Source organism: Salmo salar, unplaced genomic scaffold (genome assembly GCF_965601325.2).
Source record: "Salmo salar unplaced genomic scaffold, fSalSal1 ptg000152l, whole genome shotgun sequence".
NCBI lineage: Eukaryota > Metazoa > Chordata > Actinopteri > Salmoniformes > Salmonidae > Salmo > Salmo salar.
The window spans coordinates 904,250-925,684 of record NW_027675323.1 but is presented as its reverse complement, the minus strand read 5'-3'; the positions used below and the strand labels follow the sequence as shown (position 1 = coordinate 925,684).

At 39.1% G+C, this 21,435-nt stretch overlaps 1 protein-coding gene across 1 annotated transcript; it reads right to left on the bottom strand.

Moving 5' to 3' along the window:
* Positions 1-17,621: 17,621 nt before the first annotated feature.
* On the bottom strand, positions 17,622-20,595 carry LOC106598440 (haptoglobin-like). The gene is made up of 4 exons (XM_082971064.1): positions 20,442-20,595; positions 20,001-20,113; positions 18,572-18,840; positions 17,622-18,386 (listed from the first exon to the last, which is right to left on the bottom strand). The coding sequence occupies exons 1-4, from the start codon at positions 20,444-20,446 to the stop codon at positions 17,823-17,825; spliced, it is 951 nt and encodes a 316-aa protein (XP_082827190.1). The 5' UTR covers positions 20,447-20,595; the 3' UTR covers positions 17,622-17,822.
* Between the last annotated feature and the right edge of the window lie 840 nt (positions 20,596-21,435).

The following is a 21,435-nucleotide window of genomic DNA, read 5'->3' as shown; positions in this document are numbered from 1 at the left end:
TGAGGTGCACCCATGATCAGCTCTGAAACCAGATTGCATAGCGGAGAAGGTACGGTGGAATTCTAGATGGTCGGTGATCTGTTTATTAACTTGGCTTTCGAAGACTTTAGAAAGGCAAGGTCGGATAGATATAGGTCTGTAACAGTTTGGGTCTAGAGTGTCACCGCGGCAGCTTTCCAGTCTTTAGCAATCTCAGACGATACGAAAGAGAGGTTGGACAGGCTAGTTATGTAGTTGTGTTTTCATGTTTTGAATGTTGTATTGTAGTAGGCCTAACCCTCACCAATTATTCTGGTGATGGAGAGAGACACCAGACAAGACACAGAGACAGCAACAGACGACACAGAGAAAGTGATGGAGAGAGGCAGAGGAGGGGAGTGTACAGTAGACTGTATTACTTATAGCTGCTATAGGGGTTCTAATTACTGCACTGTTTGTGAGTCGGTGTGTGTGTGTGTGTGTGTGTGTGTGTGTGTGTGTGTGTGTGTGTGTGTGTGTGTGTGTGTGTGTGTGTGTGTGTGTGTGTGTGTGTGTGTGTGTGTGTGTGTGTGAGAGAGAGAGAGAGAGTGAGAGGGTGTTTTGGTACTGTAGGATTCTTTAATTAGTGTGGCTCATTGGACAGGTCAGAGTCTCAACACAATTGAAAACTTACCATCAATTAAACACCAAATGATGTAATTTATTGTGGAAGAATGGTGTCACATCCCTCCAATAGAGTTCCAGACAGTTGTAGAATGTTTGCCAAGGCTCATTGTAAGAGCTGTAAAGAGAGAGGGACTCGGAGAGAGAACAGGTAGAACCTGATATGTAAATGAGCAGAGCAAACGAAAGTAACTTTCAACGACCGAATGATCATTCAGACTCTGTTTCTATTGAGAGATAAAAGGTAAGATGACGATTGTTATGTGTATTAATATAGTTGATGATATTGTTATGTGTATTAATATAGTTGATGATATTGTTGTGTGTATTAATATAGTTGATGATATTGTCATGTGTATTAATATAGTTGATGATATTGTTGTGTGTATTAATATAGTTGATGGTATTGTTATGTGTATTCATATAGTTGGTGATATTGTTGTGTGTATTAATATAGTTGATGATATTGTTGTGTGTATTCATATAGTTGATGATATTGTTATGTGTATTAATATAGTTGATGATATTGTTGTGTGTATTAATATAGTTGATGATATTGTTGTGTGTATTCATATAGTTGGTGATATTGTTATGTGTATTCATATAGTTAATTATGTTTTTGGTGGACAGTTTTATAATAGTCCTATTCTCCATAAAATGTATTTGATATAAATTAGATGCGTGGGGTGAATTCGTTCTGTGCCCATCTGTGTGCCCCAGGGTGATCGCTCCTACACTATCTACAATCTAAAAGGGTTCTTTGGCTGTCCCCATAGTAGAACCCTTTGTAGAATCCTTTTTTTGGTACTAGGTAGAACACTTTTGGGTTCCGTGAAGAACCCTTTCCACAGAGGGTTTTACATGGAAGCCAGACGGGTTCTACCTGGAACCCAAAAGCGTTCTCCTATGGGGACGGCCGGAGGACCCGTTTGGAACCCTTTATTCTAAGAGTGTACTGTATCATAGGTCTATAGACTTGTCTTCTCAAAACAGGCTTAAAACACAACAAGCAACAAACAAACATGTTCTCTTTATAATCTACAGTTAACTCTTTTCACTCAGGAAGGTATGTTGTGTGAAAGAGAGACAAAAATATTGTGGAGAGACTAACAACAACTTACACTTCCTCAAAACAGTTTGTGTGTATTCATTAGTGCCCACCGTAGCAAAACGTTTCGGCAACAGAAACCATTTAGGTCACATTGTACAGCGTTTAGAGTAAACGGTTTATGTTTTCTTTAACATCTTAAAACTGTTGGCTGTGGAGTAAACTAATGAATACAACCCAGGTTGTTGCCTACGACTCGGCATGTTGATACCTGCCTCTTGCTGAAACCTGAACGTAGCCTGAGGGGTATACTATGATACAGGCTTGATATACTGGTTTTCTAAAGCTAGCCAGCTTCAGTTAGCTTCACATTCCAGCTCAGGCCTCACCCATCAGAATATACAGAACAGAACAGAAAATAATCGCAATGAAGTCAGGTTACAAGGTGAGAATCCTGCCAGGGATTATTGTAAAGTGTGTAGATAAATTAAATGTAATGTTAGTATAGTGAATGACAGTAAAACACTCCCAACAGTCTACTACTACTGAGACAGGTTGGTGTAATGTTAGTATAGTGAATGACAGTAAAACACTCCTAACAGTCTACTACTACTGAGACAGGTTGGTGTAATGTTAGTATAGTGAATGACAGTAAAACATTCCTAACAGTCTACTACTACTGAGACAGGTTGGTGTAATGTTAGTATAGTGAATGACAGTAAAACACTCCTAACAGTCTACTACTACTGAGACAGGTTGGTGTAATGTTAGTATAGTGAATGACAGTAAAACACTCCTAACAGTCTACTACTACTGAGACAGAAAACTCAAGTCTGAAATTTCTAAGTGGAAATTACAAGCTTCAGAAGCCTTTTTAAACCTCAAATACACTACAAGTTTTACATTTCCTGCATTGCTGGAAAGTTCTTCTGCAGTGGGGGGTGATCAAATTAAGATCCTACATCTGTACACATAATTGTACATGGGGATATGCATGGGGGTCTATAACATCCAATCACAGAGGTTTACATCAGCTGACAGTTGCAATGTTATTGCTAATAACTCAAACTGCCCTTTTCAGATAAAGACATAAACTCTGTACAGATGTAGGATCTTAATTTGATCACCCTGTTGCAGAAAAACTAAACTTGTAGTGTATTTGAGTGTAATTAAACTTTAGAAAAGGTTTCTGAAGATGATAAATTCCACTTTTCCATTTTAAAACTGTTCATTAATTATAATCCACACAATAATTCAAATGTCCTGTTTCTGCAGGATTATTTTCCTGGTGTAGCAAACTGGCTCAAATTAAGATCCAACATCTGCAGCAATATACCTCTCTCTAATGTAGATGGCTCTATTGAGATTCACTTTTGACCATTTGACATCTTGTATTTACTGTTGTTTAGGCTGGTTGAATGAGTTGCCTGTGAAAGCTACTTCATCTGCAAGAAAACAGGCGGCTGCACCAGTGACTGTCAGAAGTTTTGTGATTTCCTCACATGAACGTGAAAGTAAGTGTGTTGTCTACGCAGTTACAAAAATGGCTGTTGAAACTGTGGCACATATTTCTCGGTAACATTGAATAAATGTGTTGGTATGTAGGAAAGACGGGCAGACTCTCGTACTGTTGGTCTAGACTACCTACAAACTATTATAAGGCTATGATCACTTATCATGCCGACAAACCTGATGTTCTCTGTGAACTGATCTGAACAGGTTTAGACTGGTCATCTATGATATGTAGGTTATATACAGTACATTCTCTGTCCTGCTACTGGTAGGACTATAACATTATGTTGATCTGAACAGGTTTAGACTGGTCATCTATGATATGTAGGTTATATACAGTACATTCTCTGTCCTGCTACTGGTAGGACTATAACATTATGTTGATCTGAACAGGTTTAGGCTGGTCATCTATGATATGTAGGTTATATACAGTACATTCTCTGTCCTGCTACTGGTAGGACTATAACATTATGTTGATCTGAACAGGTTTAGACTGGTCATCTATGATATGTAGGTTATATACAGTACATTCTCTGTCCTGCTACTGGTAGGACTATAACATTATGTTGATCTGAACAGGTTTAGACTGGTCATCTATGATATGTAGGCTATAGCCGAGGTATAGACCTTGATCTGCATATCACTAACAAACTGCTATTATACATTATAACCTAGTCTACTTTACATAATATAACATCTCTCACTTGATGCAAAAAAAAAAACTTCCAGAATGGATCAACAATTTCCTCCTCGGATCAATCATGTCCGTTTTAGCCCTTCTGTCTACATTCTCAGATACGTTTAGAAAAGAACAGATTGAAAGACAATAAATAGTCTACTGTTAGTGAATACAAATACGTGTGAGACAGGGCCTTGTGTTGCTGTTCTGTCTATAACTACCTTAACAAACAGAGACTAATTATTATTATTATTACTATTATTATTATTATTATTATTATTGTTATTATTGTTGCTGTACTGTCTATAACTACCTTAACAAACAGTGACTTATTATTATTATTATTATTATTATTATTATTATTATTATTGTTATTGTTCTGTCTATAACTACTTTAACAAACAGTGACTTATTATTATTATTATTGACAGTTACCATGGAGATGAAATGTCACAACTACATGTTCATGTGATGCTTTAAATCACCTGACTGTTTCCATGTGTCTGTTAGTAAATGTTTCATAAGAGATAATTAATAAATGACAACAATTGACATTAAAGAATGACTGTGTTAACCACAACCAACATCCTGGATCTCTGTTTAGTTGTCACTGTGTTAACCACAACCAACATGCTGGATCTCTGTTTAGTTGTCACTGTGTTAACCACAACCAACATGTTGGATCTCTGTTTAGGGGTCAGTGCTCTAAAATGAGTCTCTCTGGGGAGAGAGAGGAGGGACCTGCCTCTAAAATGAGACTCTCTGGGGAGAGAGTGGAGGGGGGCCCTGCCTCTAAAATGAGACTCTCTAGGGAACATGACACCAAAGCCAAGAGGTGAGATGACAATTTTTGAAATAATTATTAAGAGTTTATTTCCAAAATCATTTCCAAAATCACATTCGTTTTTTCATCAGAAATGGTTGCTTATGGGTACCTTCAATATTACTGTTCTCAGATTTTCAATGAATAGATTTTTGATGGGTATATCTTTTTTAAATTATTATTACTATTATTTCTGCATGTCCTCTTTTTCAAGATGTGGCCGATTTAAACAACAGAATACTCTTTAAAATTAGATTTTTTATTTTTTTACGACATCTTGTTTTTAAATGGCTGCTGGAAATTAGATCGAAAGCATCGAAATCTTCATTCAAAGGCATCAAATTGAGTGAATGCTGCGCAGGTTCACTGAGTTGCAAACCAAATGGATTACTGCAACTCGCTGTTGGCTGGGCTCCCTGCCTGTGCCATTAAACCCCTACAACTCATCCAGAACGCCGCAGCCCGTCTGGTGTTCAACCTTCCCAAGTTCTCTCACGTCACCCCGCTCCTCCGCACACTCCACTGGCTTCCAGTTGAAGCTCGCATCTGCTACAAGACCATGGTGCTTGCCTACGGAGTTGTGAGGGGAACGGCACCTCCGTACCTTCAGGCTCTGATCAGGCCCTACACCCAAACAAGGGCACTGCGTTCATCCACCTCTGGCCTGCTGGCCCCCCTACCTCTGAGGAAGCACAGTTCCCGCTCAGCCCAGTCAAAACTGTTCGCTGCTCTGGCACCCCAATGGTGGAACAAGCTCCATCACGACGCCAGGACAGCGGAGTCAATCACCACCTTCCGGAGACACCTGAAACCCCACCTCTTTAAGGAATACCTAGGATAGGATAAAGTAATCCTTCTAACCCCCCCCCCCCCCCCCCCCCCCCCCCTTAAAAGATTTGTGGTTGTTCCACTGGATATCATAAGGTGAATGCACCAATTTGTAAGTCGCTCTGGATAAGAGCGTCTGCTAAATGACTTAAATGTAAATGTAAAATGTCTAGCTCATTGATTTGTAGATCTGACACAGTTGCTACCTCAGATTATGAGCCTAGCAGGTGTCGTGAATGTGGTATGTAGTACCCACAGAAGGCCACAGGGAGGAGCAAGAGAGATATAAACCCATACAGTTTATCTCTTTAAATACCCTGAACCTAATCAATCTAATGTATTTATGAAGCCCTTTTTACATCAGCAGATGTCACAACGTGATGTGCAGAAACTCTTAACACTACGTATTACCTGTTTTAGCCTGAACCCTAATTCCAGGGTAGGGTAGCGTAGAACAGTTCTAGAAACTATTTTAGTACTAAATAGCATTTTGATTATTTTGTTAACCAAAATCTATCTAAGCATTTTGCTTTTATTGTTTTGTTATTTTATTACATTTACTATTTGTAAGGCAGAACACTTGATTAACAAGACACACTAGTTTAATTTTCAAAATGTATTTTGAACTTGGTGACCTGGTGACCTCTATGTGAAAGTCCAGCAATTGGCGTGGGATAGATGGGGCAGGTTTGAGACTGATCTAAGGAATTAATGGGAAAAATACACTTTATTTCTCAGCTACCTCACCATGTCTGTATGTGAATGAATAGCTTTTAATTGCTAAATATTTCCAATAGATGGAAGCATAAGACCACAAAGCATCAGTTATAGGCTACAAGCAGCAATATGATTGACATAAAATAGCATGCAACCACAGACTATATGTCCCATGATTCTCTAAAATGGTCACTCATTACTTTAGTTAGCTATATATCTCGTGTTAGGGCTGTGTTACTTTTGGGAGAGCAACAAAAATAGTGACCAAAAAGGTATTGAACCCCAAGTAAATTATCACTAGTCAGAACCTCAACCTTAGTATAACATTACATGCATGATAAAAAAATCTTAATATCTGATATTGTGAGTAAACAACCTCGGAATAGAAAAGACAAGAGTGCATCTTCCAGCCCTCCAATAAATTACATCATTCAACCCTCCCGGTTAGTAAATTTACCACAACATGCCCCTTGGCTTTTCAAATAAAAACAGGTAATAATAAACATGAATCATCATTATATTACTAAACAGTAATCTTTTAAATGCTTTTGCAGTCTTCCTCTTGCATTAGCAGTGTGGAAAGGACAGACAGAAGCCCACACAGGAGTTTTCCTATGAGGGGGAGTGGTGGTGCATCCAGGGAGAAAACTAAACTGATCTTCTGAATTGTCATTGTGGTCTTATGCTGCCATCTATTGGAATTATGTAGCAACTGCAGTACTACTGAATAATGTGTAATTCCTTACTAATGAAGTAATTACTCAGAATTCCAAAATATACAATCTTCTAGTTAATTTTATCACTTACAACCATAACCACTTATACCATAACAAACAATTAAACTGACATAAACCAAAAACACCATACATTTAGTAAATTTAGTTAATTACCAAATTGAGCCGGTCGGTCACATTTGAGAGTGTGTCAGGTTCGTCGTAAGGATGGGATCAAACTGCAGCGGGAATGTGAATCATCTTCTTGAATGTATTAAAGAAATGAACACTGACCAAAAGCACGACGAAAAACAGTCCTGTAAGGTACATAGAAACGGAAAAACTACCCACAAACCCATGGAAAAACACCCCCAACTAAATAGGACCCTCAATTAGAGGCAACGAGGAACAGCTGCCTCCAATTGAAGGTCAACCCAATAAACTACACATAGAAATATAAGAACTAGAACAAACAGAAATATATTAACATAGAACATAACCCCCCAAAAAAACGAAACACACAAAACAAACACACCACTGCCACGTCCTGAGCAACTGCAATAACAAAATGACCCCTTTTCTGGTCAGGACGTGACAGAGTGAGGCAGATATATTTTTGTCTGAAATGAAACCATCAAGTGATAGATTTTAAACAAATACCTGTTTGTGAGATATGTAATATTTGTCTCTGTTGTGTTGAAGCCCAATCAAGCAGGAGAGACCAGCCTCCCCTGTATCCAGCTGTGTGTCCATGAAGAGTGATGACTCTATGGAACCTCCTATAAACTTTAGAGAGGGAGACTTTTCTACTGAACAAAGGTAAGAAGAACTCATGGGTCATGGTCAGTGAGTTTAACAACACTGTCTCTAGTCATTTCTCCTCTCACATTTTCCCATTTATTTTGGTTGTTTTCATAATCCATAGGCTAATCCTTTTATCCATTTTCATAGTCCTAAAACAATATTAAACAAACACAACGTTCCCTCCCTTTGTGTGTGTGTGTGTGTGTGTGTGTGTGTGTGTGTGTGTGTGTGTGTGTGTGTGTGTGTGTGTGTGTGTGTACGCCCTGGATGAAGAGATATAATCTCTATCCTGATAGCCTAGTCAGTTTTACCCCTACCTACATGTACATATTACCTCAATTACCTAAACTACCTGGTACCCCTGGACATTGACTCAGTACTGGTACTCCTTATAGTCTCATTATTACCTCAACTACCTGGTACCCCTGCACATTGACTCAGTACTGGTACTCCTTATAGTCTCATTATTACCTAAACTACCTGGTACCCCTGCACATTGACTCAGTACTGGTACTCCTTATAGTCTCATTATTACCTCAACTACCTGGTACCCCTGCACATTGACTCAGTACTGGTACTCCTTATAGTCTCATTATTACCTAAACTACCTGGTACCCCGGCACATTGACTCAGTACTGGTACTCCTTATAGTCTCATTATTACCTCAACTACCTGGCACCCCTGGACATTGACTCAGTACTGGTACTCCTTATAGTCTCATTATTACCTCAACTACCTGGTACCCCTGGACATTGACTCAGTACTGGTACTCCTTATAGTCTCATTATTACCTCAACTACCTGGTACCCCTGCACATTGACTCAGTACTGGTACTCCTTATAGCCTCATTATTACCTCAACTACCTGGTACCCCTGCATATTGACTCAGTACTGGTACTCCTTATAGCCTCATTATTGTTATTTTGTGTTACTATTTCCTTTTTTTTATTTACAAGGTATAAGGCCAACGTAGCAAGTCTGGTGAACAGGTCAGAGTTCATATCCTCAGTCAGACCAGTAGAAACTGTATCAGCAGCACTACAAGGTATCATGTCTGGTGGACAGGTCAGAGTTCATATCCTCAGTCAGACCAGCAGAAACTGGATCAGCAGCACAACAAGGTATCACGTCTGGTGGACAGGTCAGAGTTCATATCCTCAGACCAGTAGAAACTGGATCAGCAGCACAACAAGGTATCATGTCTGGTGGACAGGTCAGAGTTCATATCCTCAGTCAGACCAGTAGAAACTGGATCAGCAGCACTACAAGGTATCACGTCTGATGGACAGGTCAGAGTTCATATCCTCAGTCAGACCAGTAGAAACTGGATCAGCAGCACTACAAGGTATCACGTCTGGTGGAGCATGTATCAATACTGATAGGATGGAAAGAAAGGGAGCTCTACTCTCAGATCAGTTTCTCCATTCAAATCTTTCCTTAACATTATAATTAGTTCACATACTGACCACGGATCAGCTTCTATTATCACCTATGGCTGCAAGTATTAAGGAGGCTTATTCTAATGCTTACCCAATAAAAATGCACTAAATTACAGATTTGGCACAGCATTATGTTCATGTTAGGATACACATCATGACATATATTGACACAAATTACAGATAGTGGCCTACAATTAGCAAAATATAACTTAAAACCTGTTGAGGACCCCTTCGAGATAGGATCCCGTTAACGGCAAAAATAGCAAAAATATCATACTTTCAATTTCTCAAACATACGACTATTTTACACCATTTTAAAGATACACTTCTCCTTAATGTAACCACATTGTCCGATTTCAAAAAGGCTTAACAGCGAAAGCAAAACATTAGATTATGTTAGGAGAGTACATAGACAAAAATAACCACACAGCCATTTTCCAAGCAAGAAGATACAGTGGGGCAAAAAAGTATTTAGTCAGCCACCAATTGTGCATGTTCTCCCACTTAAAAAGATGAGAGAGGCCTGTAATTTTCATCATAGGTACACGTCAACTATGACAGACAAAATGAGAAAAAAAATCCAGAAAATCACATTGTAGGATTTTTAATTTATTTATTTGCAAATTATGGTGGAAAATAAGTATTTGTGTGGGAGTGGGAGAACTTGCACAATTGGTGGCTGACTAAATACTTTTTTGTCCCACTGTATGTCACAAAAACCCAAAACACAGCTTAATGAAGCACTAACCTTTGACGATCTTCATCAGATGACACTCCTAGGACATCATGTTTCACAATACATGTATGTTTTGTTCGATAAAGTTCATATTTATATCCAAAAACAGAATTTTACATTGGCACGTGATGTTCAGAAATTGTTCCGAAAATGTTTATCCTCCAAAACTTCCGGTGAATGAGCACAATGAGCACACATATTACAGAAATACTCATTATAAACGTTGACAAAATACGTAACAATTATTTTAAGAATTATAGATACAGTACTCCTTTATGCAAACGCTGTGTCAGATTTTAAAATAGCTTTTCGGAGAAAGTACATTTTTCAATATTCTGAGTACATAGCTAGCCATCAAAGCAAGCTATACAGACACCTGCCAAGTTCGGGCAGATATATATTATTACTGTATAAAACCTAGCAGTACTACTGATTTCTCTGAGAGTGAGGCAGATATATATTATTACTGTGTTAAACCTAGCAGTACTACTGATTTCTCTGAGAGTGAGGCAGATATATATTATTACTGTGTTAAACCTAGCAGTACTACTGATTTCTCTGAGAGTGAGGCAGATATATATTATTACTGTGTTAAACCTAGCAGTACTACTGATTTCTCTGAGAGTGAGGCAGATATATATTATTACTGTGTTAAACCTAGCAGTACTACTGATTTCTCTGAGAGGCAGATATATATCATTACTATATTAAACCTAGCAGTACTACCGATTTCTCTGAGAGGCAGATATATATTATTACTGTGTTAAACCTAGCAGTAATACTGATTTCTCTGAGAGTGAGGCAGATATATATTATTACTGTGTTAAACCTAGCAGTACTACTGATTTCTCTGAGAGTGAGGCATATATATATTATTAATGTATAAAACCTAGCAGTACTACTGATTTCTCTGAGAGTGAGGCAGATACATATTATTACTGTGTTAAACCTAGCAGTACTACTGATTTCTCTGAGAGGCAGATATATATTATTACTGTATTAAACCTAGCAGTACTACTGATTTCTCGGAGAGTGAGGCAGATATATATTATTACTGTGTTAAACCTAGCAGTACTACTGATTTCTCTGAGAGTGAGGCAGATATATATTATTACTGTGTTAAACCTAGCAGTACTACTGATTTCTCTGAGAGTGAGGCAGATATATATTATTACTGTGTTAAACCTAGCAGTACTACTGATTTCTCTGAGAGTGAGGCAGATATATATTATTACTGTGTTAAACCTAGCAGTACTACTGATTTCTCTGAGAGGCAGATATATATCATTACTATATTAAACCTAGCAGTACTACCGATTTCTCTGAGAGGCAGGTATATATTATTACTGTGTTAAACCTAGCAGTAATACTGATTTCTCTGAGAGTGAGGCAGATATATATTATTACTGTGTTAAACCTAGCAGTACTACTGATTTCTCTGAGAGTGAGGCATATATATATTATTAATGTATAAAACCTAGCAGTACTACTGATTTCTCTGAGAGTGAGGCAGATACATATTATTACTGTGTTAAACCTAGCAGTACTACTGATTTCTCTGAGAGGCAGATATATATTATTACTGTATTAAACCTAGCAGTACTACTGATTTCTCGGAGAGTGAGGCAGATATATATTATTACTGTGTTAAACCTAGCAGTACTACTGATTTCTCTGAGAGTGAGACAGATATATATTATTACTGTATTAAACCTAGCAGTACTACTGATTTCTCTGAGAGGCAGATATATATTATTACTGTATTAAACCTAGCAGTACTACTGATTTCTCTGAGAGTGAGGCAGATATATATTATTACTGTGTTAAACCTAGCAGTACTACTGATTTCTCTGAGAGGCAGATATATATCATTACTATATTAAACCTAGCAGTACTACCGATTTCTCTGAGAGGCAGATATATATTATTACTGTGTTAAACCTAGCAGTAATACTGATTTCTCTGAGAGTGAGGCAGATATATATTATTACTGTGTTAAACCTAGCAGTACTACTGATTTCTCTGAGAGTGAAGCATATATATATCATTAATGTATAAAACCTAGCAGTACTACTGATTTCTCTGAGAGTGAGGCAGATACATATTATTACTGTGTTAAACCTAGCTGTACTACTGATTTCTCTGAGAGGCAGATATATATTATTACTGTATTAAACCTAGCAGTACTACTGATTTCTCGGAGAGTGAGGCAGATATATATTATTACTGTGTTAAACCTAGCAGTACTACTGATTTCTCTGAGAGTGAGACAGATATATATTATTACTGTATTAAACCTAGCAGTACTACTGATTTCTCTGAGAGGCAGATATATATTATTACTGTATTAAACCTAGCAGTACTACTGATTTCTCGGAGAGTGAGGCAGATATATATTATTACTGTGTTAAACCTAGCAGTACTACTGATTTCTCTGAGAGTGAGACAGATATACGTAAAGCATTTTGAAAAAAAAAACATTTGACTCTCTTAAATGAAACATCAAATGATACATTATAAACATATACATGTCGGTCATTGAAAAATTGCATGCCATGATTAGGGAGTTAGGGCAGGTGGCACCAAATCGCCCCACCTACGTAACAGCCAGTTGAATCCTGTGGCGCGATATTCAAATACCTTAGAAATGCTATTACTTCAATTTCTAAAACATATGACTATTTTACAGCATTTTAAAGACAAGACTCTCGTTAATCTAACCACACTGTTCGATTTCAAAAAGGCTTTACAACGAAAGCAAAACATTAGATTATGTCAGCAGAGTACCCAGCCAGAAATAATCAGACACCCATTTTTCAAGCTAGCATATAATGTCACAAAAACCCAGAAGACAGCTAAATGCAGCACTAACCTTTGATGATCTTCATCAGATGACACACCTAGAACATTATGTTATACAATACATGCATATTTATATCAAAAACCAGCTTTGTACATTAGCATGTGACGTTCAGAACTAGCATACCCCCCGCAAACTTCCGGCGAATTTACTAACAATTTACTAAATTACTCACGATAAACGTTCACAAAAAGCATAACAATTATTTTAAGAATTATAGATACAGAACTCCTCTATGCAATCGATATGTCCGATTTTAAAATAGCTTTTCGGTGAAAGCACATTTTGCAATATTCTAAGTAGATAGCCCGGCATCACAGGGCTAGCTATTTAGACACCCAACAAATTTAGCCTTCACCAAACTCCGAATTACTGTTAGAAAAGTTTGATTACCTTTCCTGTTCTTCGTCAGAATGCACTCCCAGGACTTCTACTTCAATAATAAATGTTGGTTTGGTCCCAAATAATCCATAGTTATGTTCCAACAGCAGCGTTTTGTTCGTGCGTTCAAGACACTATCCGAATGGTAAATAAGGGTCATGCGCACGGCGCATTTCGTGACAAAAGATTTCTAAATATTTCATTACCGTACTTCGAAGCATGTCAACCGCTGTTTAAAATCAATTTTTATGCCATTTTTCTCGTAAAAAAGCGATAATATTCCGACCGGGAATCTGCAATTAGGTAAACAGACGAAAGACAATACAGCATGGGTTCGACTCGGGCACGCGCCTAAGCCCTTTGTCCTCTGATCGGCCACTTGGCAAAGGCGATAATGTGTTTCAGCCTGGGGCTGCCTCGATATCGTTCAGCTTTTTCCCGGGCTCTGAGAGCCTATGGGAGCCGTAGGAAGTGTCACGTTACAGCTAAGATCCTAAATGTTAAATAAACAAGAACAACAACACCTTGTCAGACAGGCCACTTCCTGCATGAAATCTTCTCAGGTTTTTGCCTGCCATAGGAGTTCTGTTATACTCACAGACACCATTCAAACTGTTTCAGAAACTTTAGGGTGTTTTCTATCCAAAGCCAATAATTATATGCATATTCTAGTTACTGGGCAGGAGTAGTAACCAGATTAAATCGGGTACGTTTTTTATCAGGCCGTGTAAATACTGCCCCCTAGCCCTAACAGGCTAAACCCTACGACACCTGTGACATTTACATTAGGGTGTATTGTTAGATACTACTGCACTGTTGGAACCAGGAACACAAGCATTTCACTACACCCACAATAACATCTACTAAATATGTGTATGTGACCAATAACATTTTTATTTGATTGTATTTTTGAAAGTGTTACATAATTCTCAATCCGCTTTGCGTCGTGCCTAAAAACAGCACTTAGCCGTGGTACTGTATATTAGCCATATACTGTCACGACTTCCACCGAAGTCATTTCCTCTCCTTGTTCGGCGGTCGGCGTCACCGGTCTTCTAGTCATTGTCGATCCACTTTTTTCATTTTCCATTTGTTTTGTCTTGTTTTCTTACACATCTGGTTTCCATTTCCATCATGAATTGTTGTGTATTTAACCCTCTGTTCCCCCCATGTCCTTGTGTGGAATTGTTTGTTTGTAAGTGCTTGTACTCTGTTACTGGTGCGCATCGGGTTTTGTACCCATGTAGGTTCGTTTTGTATTAAACTGCTCCGGCTATTACCTATCTCTGCTCTCCTGCGTCTGACTTCACTGCCACCAGGTCCGCAATCCTTACATATACCACACCTCCTCAGGCCTTATTGCTTATTAGAACACATAAGTGTATTATAAGGCATTATAAAGGTCATTAAAATAATTCTAATATGTACTTCATAGAAACTGTTACCCTTTATATTCTAATAACTCACATTTTAAGATTCATTATTTCATTTATTCCATGTTAAGGGCTCTAACCAAGGAACAAGACTATTTGTCTCCCTCTTGCTGTTGCATGCAGTTCCTCTCTCTCTTCCTCCCTCCCTCTAACCCCTCCCTCCCTCTAACCCCTCCCTCCCTCTAACCCCACCCCTCTGGCAGAACCAGGAAGTCCCTCCCCCTCCCACAAACTCTCTTCTGAGGAAACGAAACTGATCTGAGTCTCTGTGTCGTCTGTCTGTGTGAGAGTGAACAACCGTCCAAATGGCTCAACAGGGAGTTCTGCTGGACCAGGACCAGTTCTGTTGTTCTGTCTGTCTGGATCTACTGAAGGAGCCGGTCACTACTGCCTGTGGGCACAGTTACTGTAGGAGCTGTATTGAGGGCTGCTGGGATCAGGATGTTCTGAAAGGGGTCTATAGCTGTCCTCAGTGCAGACAGACCTTCAGTCCGAGGCCTACGCTGAGTAAAAATAACATGTTGGCTGAAATGTAGAGAAAGTGTTTTAAAATAGGCATCCTATCATTTGAAAATTAGTTGAAAGGCTAAGTGATTCTCCTCCTGAGAAGAAGCTGACAGCCTTCAAACATAGTGCAAAAAAAGTGGTCCCAAAAAATATGTCAAAATGAATAAAAAAATGATACAGCTGTCTTTAATAAGATCAAACTGAACTAACTGCCATCTTGAAATGTTGAAAAAGTGTTTCTAAATAGCTCAGTCTTATCACTCAATATGAGTCAAAATCTGTCACTTCCAGGACTGCTCATTTTGTCAAAAATGAAAAAATGAAAAAAATAACTACTCACAGCTGTGTTAAAACCTCTTGGGGATAGGGGGCAGTATTGAGAATTTTGAAAAAAAATATGTGCCCATTTTTAACTGCCTCCTACACCAACTCAGAAGCTAGAATATGCATATTATTGTTCAGGTTTGGATAGAAAACACTGCATTTTCTAAAACTGTTTGAATGGTGTCTGTAAGTATAACATGGCAGTCAAAACCCATATGGCAGTCAAAACCCTGAGACAAATTCTGACAGGAAGTGGATACCTGATGTGTTGAATTACCTTTAAGCCTATGCCATTGAAACACACAGGGGCTTATTAATCGTTGAGCACTTCCTATGGCTTCCACTAGATGTCACCAGTCTTTACAAAGTGTTTTGAGTCTTATACTGTGAGATCTGACCGAACAAGAGCCTTGGAACGGTGATGGCCGATTAGACTCTGGCGCGCGAGTTCATGTTGGGTACTCTCGTTCCAATACGTTTTAAAAGAGAATGCAATCGTCCGCCTTGAATAGTATTCATGTTCTGGTTAAAAAAGGCACTAATGATTTATGCTATACAACGTTCGACATGTTTGAACGAACGTAAATATTTTTTCTCCCTTCTTTCATGAAGAGAAGTCCGGCGGGCTTAGATCATGTGCTAACAACACGGAGCTTTTTGGACATAAATTATGAGCTTTTTCGAACAAAACTACATTTGTTATGGACCTGGGATTCCTGGAAGTGACATCTGATGAAGAGAATCAAAGGTAATGGATTATTTACATAGTATTTTCGATTTTAGATCTCTCCAACATGGCGGTTAGTCTGTATCGCAAAGCGTATTTTTATGGGCGCAGTGCTCAGATTATTGCAAAGTGTGATTTCCCAGTAAGGTTATTTTTAAATCTGGCAATCCGGTTGCGTTCAAGAGATGTAAATCTATAATTCTTTGAATGACAATATAATATTTTACCAATGTTTTCGAATAGTAATTATTTAATTTGTCGTGCTGATTTGACTGGCGGTTATTGGAGGGAAACGATTTCCTCAACATCAACGCCATAGTAAAACGCTGTTTTTGTATATAAATATGAACTTGATAGAACTAAAAATGCATGTATTGTCTAACATAATGTCCTAGGAGTGTCATCTGATGGAGATTGTCAAAGGTTAGTGCATAATTTTAGCTGGTTTTCTGCTTTTGGTGATGCCTGTCTTTGAATTGACAAAACATTACACACAGCTATTGTCAATGTACTCTCCTAACATAATCTAACTTTATGCTTTCGCCGTAAAGCCTTTTTGAAATCGGACAACGTGGTTAGATTAAGGAGATGTTTATCTTTCAAAGGGTGTAAGATAGTTGTATTTTTGAGAAATTTGAATTATGACATTTAATCGTTTTCAAATTTGGCACTCTTGATATTTCACCTGTTGTTGATAGGGTGTACCAGGGGTGGGACGCATGCGTCCCACATAGCCCCTAGTACATAGAGATTAAAGGAAAAAGCTTCTACCAGTCCGTGGTGAGTAATCCCAGTTCTGATGTCCAGAAGTTATTTTCGGTCGTAGGAGACGGTAGCAGCAACATTATGTACAAAATAAGTTAAAAAATAAGTTACAAACAACACAAAAAAATGAACAAAATAGCACAATTGATTACGGGCATGTAAAACATCAGCCATACTCTTCGGCACCATTTCTGAGATATCTCTTGTTGAAACTGAACAAATTGTGGTACAGCAGGCTGCTCCAAAGCAAGAGAGCTATTAACTAGTGTTGAGCTGTGATGACAAGCCTTTTGTCTTCTGTATTTAAATTAGTCACTAACCAGGAGTGACATGACCTCCATTCCCCTGCTGGGAGGGATTCTAGACCCTCGTTTATGTAGCTCTATTTTAGAACAAGTTATTTCCTTCTTGAATGATTTTCATGACAAATCTACTAAAAAACCCTTGCTGGTCTCAACACAATATCCTCCTTGGCCAGATAACAATTTTCCTTAATAATTCCATTACTTAAATGAACTTCAAAATCGTCTCATGTCCTAGCTGTAGGCTACTTGTTTTAATGGCTCTAACATGCTCTAAGGTTCCAGCTTGTAGAGATGATCTAAAACATGTTTCCCAGCATTCTAAAATGAGTTGAAGAAAATGTGAATAAAAGTTATAAGGTGAAACATCGGAAACCAAACTTCTTAGGAGAGATTAATTTATTGAAAATCCTTTGAAATCAACATCGGAAGACACACTCAATCAGGCGGGGGCACACACTCAATGAAAGTCGAAACTTGAGAGAGTTTTACAAGATCAAGTCAGAAAATTACTTTGTTAGCAAAGGCATAATGGAGATTATGAGCCCCGGCTCTCATATCTGAAACTGTGCTGAGTGGAGGCTACAACTGCCTCGAAAACATCTCAGACATTACACTGGAGCGGAGACTGGCTGATTTCTCACTGTCACCCCTGAGGACACTGTTGATCCAAGGCATGTAGGCAGAGAGCTTCATGTAGACAGCGTATTTCCTCACGGCACAGGCCTTATCGAAGGACAGGATCCCTGCAGCATACACTCTGCCGTCTTTGGGGTCCTGGACTGCCAGGGCACCGCCTGCATCCCCAAAGCACACATTCTCCTGGTACTTGCTGGCTCCAGTACAGAACATGTTGTCGTCTATGGTTGGAGTGCTGCCACCACGGTTGTACTCTGCCTTACAGAAGCTATGCGATGCCACAGGCAATACCAGGTGTTTCAGTGACTCAGCGGGGGTGAAGTGGACCCCCCAACCCCAGCCTGTGATGATGCCTTTCTCCTGGGCTGCCTCAGCCAGGTCCTCACCCCTCTCAGGCAGAGGGATGGGCATCACAGCCTCGCTCAAGGTGAATGGCTCCTTCAGCTGAATCAGAGCCAGGTCGTTGTCCCAGTCTGACACGCTCTGGAAGCCTGGGTGCAGAACCACCTAGAAGGGGAAGGGAATAATTCATAGGACCTTTTTTTTGACGATCTACTGTATTTGTGCTCTAACTACCTATAAGACTGAAAATGATGATGTAGGTGAGAGAGCCCAGTGCAGTTCTGCTTGCTGTAAATACTGAATTGTCTGTATATTGTTTGAAAGAGATGGTAATGGGTATACTAGCTCACCTTTTCTACAGCAACTTCTTTGGAGTCATTGGCTTGGGAGTATCGCGTGATGCCTAGGTACACCTTGGGGATGATTGGTTCTTTCCCCTGGGTGTCCTGCCTACTCTTCCTGACAAACAAGTTCCTGCCAGCGGTCAGGACCCAGCGGTCAGAGATTAGAGCTCCCCCAGCGAAGCCCCCGTTCATGACGTTTTTACTCAGATAGACCATGGCCTGCCAGGGGACATGAGGGGCCAGGGTGCCCCCAACCATACGCCTGAAGCGCAGGTCTGGGCAAGAAACACAACAACATTATTTCTATACAATCTCTATATGGTTAAAACATCCCCAACTCAGCACCACCTAGCACTTACTGCTGTGCAACTCAAACACAACCATAAAAGATTATTGCAGAAAAATGAAATGTGCCTCAATACAATTCCAGCCTTGGTTTTAGTTTGAGTTTGCTAAAATCAACACTATTCACTTGAATACACATAACATTTGGTAGTAGCTTTCTGGAACCTTTTAGCTTTGACCTGACAAAAGTTCAGTAAATTCATTAATCATCTACTATTATCTAAAAAAAATAAGTGTTGTCATGACTTGAGCCAGACAAGGCTAGCTTTCACAGAATTACCTTGGAGGTCACAATACGCAGAAACCTAGATGAGGATGGAATTAGTGTCATTTCTCTTCTCAAACATTTTCCTGAAACGTTTGATGAGAGGTGGATTTTGAGGAATTTTACTTTTCAAGGCTTTCATGCTCTGTAGATTTTCCTAATGACATATTTTACCATCCAGCTTGGAGGAAGCTGAGACTGAGGATCTCTCCTTCCTTTCCTCCCTGCTTGCCTTCTCTTTGATCCCTGTCATCTCATGTGTGTCGCTGCTGAATCGATTTTTAAGATAATCGGGATAATAGCTGTGAGCCGTGAGACTTAACAAGGTTCTCACTTGAAAGTGATGGTGACATCCTCATTTTGGCCACAGCTACTGTATTCTCCAACAGGCTGAATAGGAACAGCTTGTGTCTGCTCAGCTCAGAGTTGCGTGAGGGGATCCATAGTGAAGATTGGCTTCAGAACATCCGATGAGAGTGACAGTGTAATTGAAATGTGAGTGATATCCTTACACGAACCAGTCACAATGGGCCAGCAAATATAATATGTTTCGGAAATAGACAAATTGCACGTGTGAAAACACACGTGTAATGTGTAAGTCCAATATTTTTGGGCGATATTCTGCATCAATGGTGTCACTAACACCCACCTTAACATAGACATGGGACAAGAAAGGTTGTCAATGATCTTTGAAATGTACATGTTTTTGTTTGAAAACGTTTCATCCCTCTCACTTTGTTGACATTTCAATCTAAATCAGAAAAAGTAAGCCCGTATTGGCATAAGGCAGGGAGTTGGTTATGTGTCAGTTAGACAGATAGCTACCTGAATTGTCTGACATCTCATCAATTGATTTGGTTTTGATTTTGATTTTGATTTTAATTTTGTCCTGTTCCAGACAGACACAGGAGGCCGCGAGGAGCACTACCAGGGATGACCTGCGGACAGAAGGAACACATAAGTACAGTACACACACACAGAGCCAACTGACAGACAGCGCCCAAACACTCACTAGTACCACAACTAACGGTTCCTTTACTTAGGAAGTCTCTGGGCTTGCTTGTTAACCTATATTTAGAAAAGGTCTCTAGCTAGAGCAATTTGAATGTTTTTTGAAAGATTTAAGTAGCTGTGTTTCCCTGCCATTTTACAAAGATCCATTGTCCAAAGACATTTCAGAGATTCATTTGGATTGGTACTGCAATGACAACAATTGCCAGGCAACTAGGGTTTTGTTGAAGAAAGAATATGAAAAGTATAACATACCACATTTTGATGGAAATATCTGTTTATCAGTTTGTATGTTGAGCTGTGTCTCCTCTGTAAAGACGATGTACTCCGTGAGAAGTTATAGGACCAAGGCCTTATATCTGCTGAGGAGAGAACTCACCCCCTGTCTGCCCACCGCTGGGAATTTTGCTGGACACAGCTTCAGTTCTGATTCCCGAAAATCGGAGAGATTGCAAAATCTCTGTTCATGCCAACCCATTATTGGAATCGTGTCCAAACCCTAACCCTGACCCCATCTGGAGCTCAGCCACAGCCAACTAGTATCAGAGAAGACCATCTGAGGGATAAATCATTTCATAGGGTATGAATTATGAAATCAGAACAGGACACAGCACATCTATAATTTGTGCGTCAATTTGGTTTATTGAAAGTAAATGAGGTGCATATAAATGCCGCATCAGAGTGTGTTATTTAAAAAATGTGATACCGTCATAGTTGTTGTTGTTTGTTGTTGACTCACATTTGCTGTTTACGACTCACTTTGGTAACACTGTACTTGACATCCAGCGTCATAAAACATTATGACACAGTCATAACCATGTCATAATATGTCATAACAGCTGACATAACTTGTCATAGCCTGTTATAATATGGTCATAACACTGTTATGACACATATTTGGACCTGTTGTGACATATATTGAGTTATTTTATGGCTGGTTATAACACCTACATAAGAGTGTCAAAACCCACAAAACCTACCACACAAGGCAAACCATTCCATTACACCATAGCCTACATGTCAACAGTATGTTTATGTTATATACAAATGTTTGAAATTGACCATATTCAATTATTGTAGTTGCTCACACATTGATGTCAGACATTTTTTTTTTATAAACAAAAACATTTATTTCACCTTTATTTAACCAGGTGGGCCAGTTGAGAACAAGTCCTTTATTTAACCAGGTAGGCCAGTTGAGAACAAGTCCTTTATTTAACCAGGTGGGCCAGTTGAGAACAAGTCCTTT

Excerpts from the sequence above, each read along its gene's own strand:
- LOC106598440 (XM_082971064.1), bottom strand. Across the intron at positions 18,841-20,000 it reads TGAGATGTCAGACAATTCAG|ACCTGCGCTTCAGGCGTATG; the intron begins GTAGCTATCTGT and ends TTTCTTGCCCAG. Across the intron at positions 18,387-18,571 it reads AAGAAGTTGCTGTAGAAAAG|GTGGTTCTGCACCCAGGCTT; the intron begins GTGAGCTAGTAT and ends TTCCCCTTCTAG.